This window comes from Erpetoichthys calabaricus, chromosome 14 (assembly GCF_900747795.2).
Source record: "Erpetoichthys calabaricus chromosome 14, fErpCal1.3, whole genome shotgun sequence".
NCBI classification, from domain to species: Eukaryota; Metazoa; Chordata; class Cladistia; order Polypteriformes; family Polypteridae; genus Erpetoichthys; species Erpetoichthys calabaricus.
In genome coordinates, this window is record NC_041407.2 from 15,575,123 (window position 1) to 15,587,572 (window position 12,450).

Consider the following 12,450-nt stretch of genomic DNA (forward strand, 5'->3'; position numbering starts at 1 on the left):
AGATGTCTTATTTACAGTCATCAAAAAAAATGTATTTAAATAATACAAAAAAGCATATGGCACAAACCTGCAATATCATACATTCTAATACAGAAACCTGAATGTGTGTCTGTCCGGTATGCAAATCCACACCATTAAAGTTATTTACTCCTAATTTTGCACAAATTCCACACTTGTACAGGAGAACACCAAAGGCTTTGTTTCATTCTGCAATTGAGTTGGTGCTCTCATCCTGGGCAACACAATTAACCCTGCTAGTACAATATAAAGAGGGACACACAAGGCCATTCCCTTCAATACACAGCTTCAAGACAGTTCTACAAGCATATCAAACCTCACAAGGGGAACAATCTGTCAGGTCTTTTTGTTTTCTGAGGCTATCCTGATGATATACAGCATCGGGCATGGGCCAAAGTATTGGAGGTCTTTATGTATTGTGCTGATGACAATTAAATATTTGTGAGGCTCTCCAAATACACACATCTGCTCTTTATTGTAAAACAGTTGTCACTGAAACAATGAGGCTCTCAACCATAATGTAGATTTAGCCTATTTGAACAAGGTTTGACACACAAGGTTTCTAATTCAATCTCTACTGTTAACTTACTGTGTCATGACCTCCTACACCATAATAAATAATGCTGTTTGTTAAAAAGCTGTATTGAACTTGCAAAAACAAAGACAATGTGTTTGGTTGTAGTATTATATAATTTTTAACGGTCTTCCTTCCATTTATATAACCAAATCAGTCCAAACCAGGACCTCGAGAAGATTATCCTAGCAGAACAAGGCCAGTCAAGGTAAATGTATGCACACACTCAGTCTTGATCATACCTAAACAGTTTACAAGAACCAATTACCTCAATTATCAGGTGTATGGGATACTAGAGATAAACAGATCTGTGGAAACCCCTGAAGACATGCGGACAACATGCAAACCCTACAGAGAATGAGTCTGTGCCCTTGAAACTGTGAAGCAGTTATGCCAGACACAATACCAAGTCCTTGTAAATTTAATTAAATAAACACAGTATTGCATTCCATGGCACTACAGCCAACAGTTCACCAGCTCTCCGCATGTCCACTACGTTAATTAAAAAAGACCACAGAAACAGTTGAGCGTTGAAAAAACTGTGAAATTAAAAGAAAAGACACACACAAAAAAAAGAATATACAAACACAATTTGAATGCTATAGACATGACCACACACTTAAAACCACTGATTACCCTAATGACAACATCTTGGAAAAAGTGAACTATAAAATTTCATGGGTTAAAATCAATCCACGCTACCACGTACAGGTATGTAAAATGCTTATTTGATTTTATCAACAGAGATGTACTGGCACCACCATGTCCTTTTAATTTATAGTGCATATCTCCTACCAAGGTCCTTGATGCCCTCCATGATGTTTAATAATGGCTTACGTGTGCAGCAGAGGCAAGACCATAATCTTCCGCTTTTTCTGGTAGAGCTGGAGAGGTGCTTACCTCAATACATAAAAATAAATACCACCAAGAAATTTAAGAAAAGTAATCATTCAAAACCTCAGATGGGTGAGTTTAGGAGAGAGTGTGATTTGTTGTCCCAGCACCTCCAGAAAGTCTCTCTCCCTGTCTCATGTACAGTTTGATTATGCCTTCCTTGTGCAGCAGCTGCCAGAGATTCATTTCCATCTTAAAGTCATGATTGATGTAGAAGTTCACCTTTGTTTTTCGCTTGTCATAATAATGGTCCGAGTATTTTTCAAAATCAGGAGTCATGTAACCGTAGGCACTCACCTAGGGCAAAAGACAAAAGAGAATCCCTCATGACATGGAGCAGACAGATGAACAGAAACTACTTGTAAGGAAAGGTCTGGAGAAGGGTTACAATCTGACTGGGCCAAATCTTCAGAAAAGTAAGAATATGGTCATTTCTTGGAGGTGTCGGCATAATGGGCTGCTATGGATGTGAGAAAGAAAGTGGGTTTGTTATAGATCAAGTAAATATGCTGTGGTAGATTTTTTTCATCCAATAGTGCCCTTGACAGCCATAGAGTTATTTCTAGGGAGGCCGCTGATAATGGATTGTCTTGTCATTCATTTTTTAAACCTTAAGGAAAGGTACTGCATGTTAAGAGTGACCACAAGGAGTTATGTGACACAAACACATGAATTGTATTGTTCTGTAGTCACTGGCAAGGATTTGTCGTGAATATTAATTTTTTCAGCAGATTTTGACAGTAGAGTCAGTAGACATGGAGCACTGTTCGAAATCGAAACATCCCTGATAAAAACAGGGCTCAGCTTTAAAGGTATAGTAAGAGCATTATGCCATGGGAGTTCTTAATAATCTAGTACACCAATTCTTCCTGCTTTCACTTAAACCTGCTAACGATTGATTCTGAGTGTGCCAAAAGTGAGTAAGTAAAGGGATATAGGGCAGTAAGGCCTTTCATCCAGAATGATTGCCAATTCTAAATTAACCCCCTATAAGTGAATATGGCTACATGCATGAGTGCACCATGTAATAATACCTTGCTGTCTCCAGCTTCACATGACCAAAGAAATGAATAAACTGACACAGAACCGATATTCAGTTACCTCATCACAAGTGTGTACAGCAGCCAATAACATGACTGCACCAGTCGAAGGCCGGTACAAGTCCTTATGCCTAGATTTCAAGATCTTGCTTTGTAAGAACCTGTAAATAAACACGTAAATATTAGTCAGTGATATTATTTATGCTATACTAAGCATGCACATGTACATGTATGTCACAATCACTCATCCATTTGAAAAGTTGAATTCATTTATTTTACCCAGAGTTGTTTATAGCCTTTATGGGGCCCTAAGAGGTATATACCCATTTAGGGGACCTCATCCCTCTTCAATTCCATTCTCTTTGTGGGTTGACTGTCCCCCACTGGCAGCAAGGCAACAAGTCATCTCTTACCTTGCTTATTTCTGAAAACAATGCAGATTTAACTCAAAATGACAAAAAAATGTCAAGTGTATTTTGCACTATAATTGTTTCCAATACAATTACAGTTGGATCACTGGCAAGTTAAGCAAGTCATCACGTCACCTGTCACAATCAACAAACCACTCTACTGTCCACTTAAATAGAGAACATAAGAGCATTTGAAACTCTCAAAGCATGTAACACAAATATATACTGTATATTCTAGTACTGTATATAAAACTGAATCTGTTTGTGAGTTTGTTCAGCATACACCACATTTTACACAAATTCGTCTTTTGTACAGGGGAAGACTATAGGCTTGTTTTGTCTGGTAAACAAATCCACACTGTTAAAACATTACCTGAAACTTTTGCAGAGATCCCCCATTTATATAGGGGAATACCATAGGTTATGTTTCATTCCTAAATTTAGATGGTGCTTTCATGTCTGGTGCCATAACCTCAGGGCAGCATATGTTAGTGAACTCCGATAAGGCAGCAAAAGGGTTCCCCTGCTTGTGTAATAAATACATACAATAATAATGTACTTTATTGTTCCTAGAAGAAGGACGAGACTAAGTGTGGTTCCTTTTTACCTCTATGAAAAGTCAATTCAAGGATTTAGTAACCTCACCCAGAAAAGGGAAACCTCCTGCAGGATGAGCCATATGAGTTCTGTACATTGTGGCTTGTGTGGCAGTTGAAAGCAGGTGCCTTGTTTACCAAAACAGATTCTAGGGACATGGAATGTGACCTCTTTGGCAAAGAAGGAGCCCAGGTGAGTGCAGGAGGTTGAGAGGTACCATCTAAATATAGTTGGGCACACCTTAATGCACAAAATGGGCTCTAGAACCAACTCTTGGAGAGAGGCTATTCCACTCTGGAATTGCACAGGGTGAGAGGTGTCTGGCAGGTTTGGGCTTACTTATAGCCAAACCCCTGACTCAGTGTGTGTACATTGGAGTTTACCCCAGTTGCCTTCCTGCGACTTCAAATCAGTGGGAGGACTCTGATTCATATTTGTGCATATGCACTGACAATTTGGTCAGTGTTTTCAACATCCTCAAAGATCTGGGAGAGTGCTGGAAGGTGCTCCACTGAGGACTCTGTCATTCTACTGAGGAACTTTAACGCTCATGTGGGTAATGACTGTGAAACCTGGAAGGATGTGATTGGGAAGAATGGTCTACTTGATCTGAACCTGTGCAATGCTTTATTTGACGTCTGTGGTAGTCATACCTTGCCCATAAGAAACAGCGTGCTTGAGCATAAGGGTGTTCATAAGTGCACTTGGCACCAGAGCTCCCTAGGCCACAGATCGATGATTTAGTTTGTAGTCCTGTCATAAGATCAATGACTGTAAGTCTTGGACACTCAGGTGAAGAGAGGGGCTGAGCTATCAACTGATTACTATCTGGTTATGAGTTGGATCAGGTAACAAGAGAAAATGCCAAACAGACCAGCCAGACTTAAACTTGCAGATGCCCTTGTCCGGAAAATCTTAAACTTGCACCTCCTGCTGGGGACATTGAACCTGAATGAGCCATGTTCCATGACTCCATTGCTGATGCAGCTGCACAGAGCTACAGACGAAAGGTCATTGGCACCTGTTGTGGCTATATTTGCTGAACCCTGTGGTGGATGTTAGTGGTAAAGGGAGTTGTCAGACTGAAAAAGGAGGCCTTACAAGCTTGGTTAGCTTGTGTGATTCCAGAGGCAGCTGACAGGTACTGACAGGTCAAGTAGAGTGTGGCAACAGCAGTTGGGGAAGCAAAAATGATTCTGGGAAACCGTCAGGCAACTCAGAAGGGACAAGCAGTGCTGTGTCCATGTAGTTTATACCAGGGATGGTGAGCTTCTGATATAACCTGAGCAAATAGTCAGGCAGTGGACGAAGCACTTCAAGGACCTCCTAAATCTTACCAACATGGCTTCCTTTGCTTCCTCAAATTCAAGGGACTCGAAGGAGGATCACCCATTACTGGAGCTGAGGTTGCTAAGAGTGGTTAAAAAACTCCCTAGTGGCAAGGCTCCATAGGTGGTTAATATTCACCAGGAGCTCTTAAAGACTCTGGATGATGGCAGGCTGTCTTGGCTGACATGCCTCCTCAACATTGCATGGACCTCAGGGACAGCGCCTCTGGATTGGCAAACTGGAGTGGTGGTTTTCATCTTTAAGAAAAGGGGCTGGAGGGTGTGTTGCAGCTTTAAGGGAATCTCTCTTCTCACCCTCCCTGGGAAGGTCCATACCAGGGTTCTGGAAAGGAGGATCCAGTTGTTGGTTGAAATTCAGATTCAGAAGAAACAATGTGGAGTTTATCCTGGGTGCGGAACACTGGACCAGATTTTTACCCTCACAAGGATTCTGGAGGGTTCATGGGAGTATGCCCAACAGTCTACATGTGTTTTGTGAACTTGGAAAAGGCATACGACCATGCCCCTTGGGGTGTCCTGTGAGGGCTGCTTTATTATTGTGAGATGCCAGGCCAGCTGTTGCAGTATATTTGATCCAAGTACATCTGGAGTGAAAGTTTTTTTTGCATTGCCATCAATAAGTCAGGTTTGTTCCAGGTGATTTACTGGTATATCTACATTCCTACCCTCACTTATGGTCATGAGCTATGGGAAGTGCCTGAAAGAACTGGATCATGGATACAAGTGGCAGAAATGAGTTTCCTTCGTAGGGTGGGTGGACTCAGGCTTTAGAAACAGGGTGAGAAGCATGGACATTCGAGAGGAACTGAAAGAAGAGTTGGTGCTACTAGACTTTAAAAGGATCCAGTTTTGGCATCTGATATGGATGCCTCCCTGTGGAGGTGTTTTAGGCTTGTCCAACTGAGAGAAGACATCAGGGCAGACCCAGGACATGATGGAGAGATTATATCTCTCAGCTAGCCCGGGAACACTTCAGTATCCCCCTGGAGGACATGGAGGAGGTGGTTGGGAAAAATGATGTCTGGGCCTCAATAAGTGGCAGAAAATGGATGGATGGATGGTTCTTTATTGAGACAAACTTTTGTATTTTTAGGAATCACATATTACATCTAATCACCATCTTCTTAAAATAATACAAAACTGTGTAAGGAAATGAGTACTTTGCATGATCCAACCACCATAATGTGTAAAGATAAACTGCAGTTTTTATCTGTATACAGTAGTTTTGCCCTGAAGAAAGTATGGAAGATTATGAAGTGCATCAGCCTTTGAAATGAAACTTTATTATTATCAAATATATAGCATTGTACTTTTGAACGAAATACATGCCCTCATAGAACACTTGGTAGAATATCTGAAGGCATGGTGTTGATAATTAACTATTTTTATTGGATTTTGGAGGGCTATAAATTGATGGTGAACTTAAAAAAGTGGATATTCACTATATTGTTATATAGTTCAGACATCTGTAAATATATAACATTGATTTACTTGCAATATTTAATTTGTTATTTTTCTGACAGATGATGATGAGCTATATAGGTTGCATTGCTCAGAATCAAACTGATTGTGGAGAATTAAGCAACATACGTGTGGTTTTCATTCAAATAATATCAGGAAGATGTTTCATATAGTGTCATTATCCATTTCAAGCATAGTGTGTTTGTTCCTGCATCTCACTCAAGAAGTCAGTGGTAAATTACTAATCCTGAAAATTTGTGATTTACATTCTAATACCAAAGAAAGCCTTTCCATTATATTAAGGCTTTAAAATTTCAGTGCACCACTTTCTGTAATATCAAACATAACAAATAAAATTATTTACTGAGGGTCACACACACAGCTGATGGTGAAGACTGACCAGAAAACCTTGTGGTTTATGTCACCGCTCTCAAACTATCCATAAAGCAAAGTGAAGTTAAGTAATTTTTTTTCCAAATAAAAAGTGCTGAAGTGGATGGCACAGTAGGTAGTGCTGCTTTACCATTACTTCAGAGAACGGAGGTAAAATCCTGGCTGTCTGTGTGACATTTGTATCCTTTCCCTGTGTCTATGTGGATTTTTTCTGGGCACATAGGTATTCTGTATGAGTAAATGTGTTCTGTGGCTGTCTGTGCTTGATACTAATCCTGCTGATCCTCTACTGGAATAAGTGGATTTGAAAAATAAATGAATGAGCAATGAATTGATACTAGGAAGTCACTGGCAACAATATATAGCAAGACTGACAGTACATATGCTAAGACAAAACAGTATTAAAACCATTATTCACGTAAATCTTATTAAGTCTAACAGACCAGTAAGAGCAGATTATACTGCCCCACAGTTACCAGTCAGGTACTGCATTTTAGACAGCTTTTTTCTTTGGTTGCCATTCCATACCTGTTTCTAATGTAGCGAATGAAATCTGGATGGAACATCTTGAATTTTTCCACTGTAACATTTTTTCCAAAGTAACGTGGTGGCCTAAGAAGTCAAAATGGTGAAAGCAAAAATGAGTTTATTGTGAGACTGCTAAAAGAAAGCATCAAGAGGATAACAGGATCAAAATCACTCATGATTTCTGCACACATTATAATAAAAGTGATGAAGCAGGGCAGCCATAAATGGGATGTACCAGAGAGCACCATGTCCTAGGTTTTGCTAAGACAACAGAGTGTTGTATATTGTATTGCTTAGCATGCCAGCTAGGAGCTGAAATGAAGAAACTAGAGTTAAAGAAGAGCTAATAATTGCCCACCTATGTGACAGCAAATGAGATGCACACAGAAAATGCTTGCCGCAAATAATCTGCTGAACAAATTGGCCTACAGAACCAGAGCTGATCTGGGATTAAGTGGATTTATCACCTCTGAGGTGTCAAGTTCAGCTTGTAATTTAAAACTTTCACCTGTTTCAAGGTCCAAGAATTAAACAATCTTACTGATTAGATGCTTCTCGTCCTCTTGTGATGGGGATGTTTTTCACGGCTGCATGCAGAAGAATGTAGTCTCTATCATGATCTGGCAGGAAAATGTATTTGGTTTCCTATGGGGGATATAGGTCAAGGATCAGATGGAAGTCTATGGCAAGGAAGATTAAAGCAGAACACTGAGACAGCTGTGTGAGGTAGCAGAAGAGTTTGTGTTAAATACTGCATAGAGAGCAAATTAGTGTGGGGAAAGAGAAGAAAAACAGCACTTGAGAGAACCATTACTGGACTTTTAGAAGCCCTGGAGGTCCTCTAGCTGAGCTCTCAGCAAACTGCTCTGTGCAGCTCGGACATTCCAGAAGTCTCAGCGCTGTGCACCTGTTGTTCTCTAAGCATTCTCCAGCGCTTTACTCAAGTTGTAATAATTAGTGCATTATGTTTTACTCATACTTTCAGACTTTCCACAGTAATTTCAGTGGCAGTGCACCTAGTAACACTGTTCACTCTGAAAGGCACCAATTACATAACGGAGGAGTGTTTAAGGCAGAAGTAGGATATTGATGCAAAGGACAACTGGATCAAACACAGAGAAGACTTCATTTTAGATTTTTTTTATGTTGTGGTGATGTTTCCCGTGAAACATTTTTTGATGGAACACATTTACTTTGAAACAGAATTCACTTAAGAGTGGGGAAAATTTCAGATGTACATTAACAAAATAAGCAATTTAGGAAGCAGTTGGGGTATACCAGAAGAACTAGATTTTCCTGAACACTTTTACCTCTGGCTAAGGTAAAATAAAAGGTTACAAGGGTACAATCAAAAGCCTCCATTTCCCTCTATCATTGCCAAATGTAAACTGTATGCAAAGCCATAAAGCTGACTCTTACCCCAGACCGTGGGGGACCAGAAAACCCCAGATGATAATACGACATCATGGAGTTCCTCATTGTGTTTGTCGAGAAGCAGTAGAATGAGGTCCTGTTGCCAACATCCTCTTCAAATCCCTTGATTACAGCCCCATTTGTACGGAAGACATAATCATGCTGGTCAATCTCTGAACCTTTTTTGGAGTCCTTCAGTATTCCACCATTCCCCACTACTGCACAACGTACAGGCTTGCAGTTCTCACCATTGTGCTCGTGAAACATATTCCAAGTGGCACTGCTGTTGAGGAGGGCAAGAGTCTCGTTCAGAACTAAAGAAAAAGACAGAGAAAACTCACTTTAATTCAACAATAATAATACATTTATTAATGGAGAACCACTCCTGTGCTCAAAGTAAATGTATAAAAATAATATTCAAAAGGTGGAATATCACAGCTAAAAGTAAAGAGGCCCAATATATCTCCATAAATGCTACTTAAACAGTGCACAACAGATAGCGTTCATTTACTGTCTTCATGACGTCACGTCATCATCATGCTAAGCTTTATGTAGATTCAGTAATGGTATTCTTTTCTTCATTATATAAACTCACATTTCCTCTTCTACTGCAACAAATATAGGTAGCATGGTGGCACAACACAATGAATGGACTTAGTCCACACCAAATCACCATCCATGTTGTTTTCACATGTTCTCCCTCTGCCTCTTTTGATGGTTACACAGTTTACTCTTTACTAGTTTTCAATGCGTGCAACTTCCACAGTTGTAACTGGCCCTAGATGAGTGAGGGTGGCTGTGTTTTGTGTGCATGAGTGAGCCTTGTGATAGACGGCACCATAAGCTTCCAGGACAGGCTGTGGCCCTCTGTCACTATGAGCTGGATTAAGAAGGTTCAGAAATACAGTAAATTAATAAATGGCTATATCAAAGCAGTGATTTTTCAGTTCAGTCTGGTGGCTACAGTTTTTTGTTCCAACCATTTTTACAATCAGCAAGTCATTTTCCCCAAAATGATCACATTGCTTAATAAACTCATTTTTTCTTCTACCTCCTACTCTGCATTCAGAAAAATGCAGTAGTGTGAGATTTCATTTATGAGAAATTAAGTAATATTTGTGCTTTTGCCTATATCTTCAAGTTCAACTTGAGTAAAGTTTGCCTTTACTCAAGTTGTAATAATTAGTGCATTATGTTTTACTCATACTTTCAGACTTTCCACAGTAATTTCTGTGGCAGTGAAACCTTGTAACACTGTTCTCTCTGATGCTTAACTCTGTTTAATTTTCTTTTTAATTTGATTTTTCTCTGACGTTTGCTCTCTTAATTTTAAATAAATGCTTATTGGTTGATACAAAAAGCCTGCAGCCATAGGGTCCTCCCAGGACTTAACTTGAGAACCATCATATTAAACAATGAATACCATAATAGAAAGTGTATAAGATAATGAAAATCTTTTTTAGTCTAGTACCAGGTAAAAGTGGGATGTTCAAAATAAGTTGAAGATATTTTGGGAATTACATCATTATACTTTATTTACAGGTGTCACTATTTTGAACATTCTGTAATGGTCAAAGCCACACTGTTGTTGTCTAAGGAGTCCCATTTCTACCATGTGATACATGACATCATTGAGCTGCTGCTATTTAAGACAGTGTGCTACCATCTGTAGTGTCCAAGTTTCTGAATTCAATTAAAAAATCTAGTGAAAATCAGTTTAGTGAGTTAGGATTTTTTGCATGTTTTTCAGCTTTAATTTCTAGTTTAAGTATTAGGCTTTGACATTTGCTTTGATTAAGTTTCTGGATTTTGGCATGTGTCTGTTCCTTTATCTCATGGTTCAACCCTCATTACCTTTGGGCCTACCAACCAATTTACCTTGGCAGAACACCCTGTCATATGCTCAAGGTTTGTGTGTCTTTCATGGAGTCTGATATAGTGTACACATTATCGTAGCTGCATTTCCTTTAGCCAATGGAAGACATGTGATGTCACCACAGTCCCCACCTCGGGCCCTGCCCCTTCCAATCCATTACTTTCAAACCTAACTCTAACAAGGCATCCTCTTCATGTACTAGCCCAGTAGCATGAAGCAGTAGTGTCATCCGAGCCTGTGCTATCTCTTGAAACTTTACCTTCATCGTTAAATCGTAGCCTTTGATGACATCTTGCCTAATTTTTTAATATCTGACAGCACTTCTAGAGTTCATGTGTTTGTTTCAAATAAAACAAAAAAGACTTGGGTAAATTATACATCTAGGGTTAAAGCCTCAAGTTAGCATAACAAAAGAGTTGAAATGAAAAAATACGTATTTTTATGACCAAGAAAAAAAAATCATACACTTTACATCCTGCACTGCCTCTACTTCAGATGTGGGTACACTGTAAAAGTCATATAAATAAACATTAATTCACTGTATGATCCCTTTTATTTATTAAATGTTCATGGGGGAGAGCTAATTCTGGCAAGAACCAGCCCAAAATGGGGCACCAGCCTATAGCAGGTCACAGTCATTCTATAATCCATAACTACCAATCAACCTGACTTGCACACATAATTAGAACATAATAGAAAACAGAAAACACAGAAAACTCAAACAGAAATGGGTAGGATGTGCTACCTTGACACAGACTGGGCCTGAGTCAAGCTTTACACCTAGAACTCTGAAGCCACCATCTAGCCTTAACAAATAAAGATTTCGTAAATAATAAAAAAAAGATATCATGTGTGAAGTTTTAAGGTCCTCAGAGATTGGTCTTTATAAGACTCTTCTAACCTATCAGCATTTTGTTCACTTTCACCTGCAGTAACACATGATCCTACAAAAAAAAAAAAAAAAGATTATTAGAACTCTGTCTTACTGTTGTAGGGAACGACATTCCAGCCATGTGCTCCATTGTACTGCCTCAGACGTTGGTATTCCGCTCTGCTAAAGTGTTTCCACCCCTGCAACACTGGGACCATCTCTAAGTACGTGTCTCTGAATATCGACTTGGAGAACTTCTGTCGAATGGTGCTGGAGCAGTGCTACAAAATAGATGGCAAACAAATAGGTTAGAGGGGTTTGTATAACACATGGAGTCTCAAGATTTTAAGAGTTCCTGTCTGAAACAAGGGCGGCACGGTGGCGCAGTGGGTAGCGCTGCTGCCTCGCAGTTGGGAGACCTGGGGACCTGGGTTTGCTTCCCAGGTCCTCCCTGCGTGAAGTTTGCATGTTCTCCCCGTGTCTGCGTGGGTTTCCTCCGGGCGCTCCGGTTTCCTCCCACAGTCCAAAGACATGCAGGTTAGGTGGATTGGCGATTCTAAATTGGCCCTAGTGTGTGCTTGGTGTGTGGGTGTGTTTGTGTGTGTCCTGCGGTGGGTTGGCACCCTGCCCGGGATTGGTTCCTGCCTTGTGCCCTGTGTTGGCTGGGATTGGCTCCAGCGGACCCCCGTGACCCTGTGTTCGGATTCAGCGGGTTGGAAAATGGATGGATGGATGGATGTCTGAAACAATGAAATACATGGAATCATCACCTTTACAAGATGCCATTCTAGACATGTTTTGACAGATATTACACAGACTACACTGGCAATGAAGATTTTTCTCCCTGCACACATTTAATGAGTATCTTAGCTCACTTTTAAAAGTCTCTTATCACAAACAGTGTAATTGCAATTGCCTATAATTTAAATATACAGTATAGTCTATTGTTTACAAAAATAAAAATATTAATATGCGAGGATGCAGTGTTATTGATAGAAAGATGATGTAAAATGGACTGTATCATAC

The 12,450-nt window shown here is 39.9% G+C and overlaps 1 protein-coding gene across 3 annotated transcripts in view; it reads right to left on the reverse strand.

The window, feature by feature from the left end:
* Positions 1 to 468: 468 nt before the first annotated feature.
* The window catches only part of st6galnac (ST6 (alpha-N-acetyl-neuraminyl-2,3-beta-galactosyl-1,3)-N-acetylgalactosaminide alpha-2,6-sialyltransferase), a 31,373-nt gene continuing 19,391 nt past the window's right edge, over positions 469 to 12,450 (reverse strand). For all 3 annotated transcript variants that reach the window (XM_028820094.2, XM_028820095.2, XM_028820093.2), the window contains 6 exons: positions 11,540 to 11,705; positions 8,684 to 8,991; positions 7,806 to 7,909; positions 7,265 to 7,348; positions 2,588 to 2,687; positions 469 to 1,783 (listed from right to left, as the gene is read on the reverse strand). In XM_028820094.2, the coding sequence (XP_028675927.1) occupies positions 1,565 to 1,783; positions 2,588 to 2,687; positions 7,265 to 7,348; positions 7,806 to 7,909; positions 8,684 to 8,991; positions 11,540 to 11,705 (981 nt within the window). In that variant the 3' untranslated portion in view covers positions 469 to 1,564. The remainder of the gene's footprint in view (positions 1,784 to 2,587; positions 2,688 to 7,264; positions 7,349 to 7,805; positions 7,910 to 8,683; positions 8,992 to 11,539; positions 11,706 to 12,450) is intronic.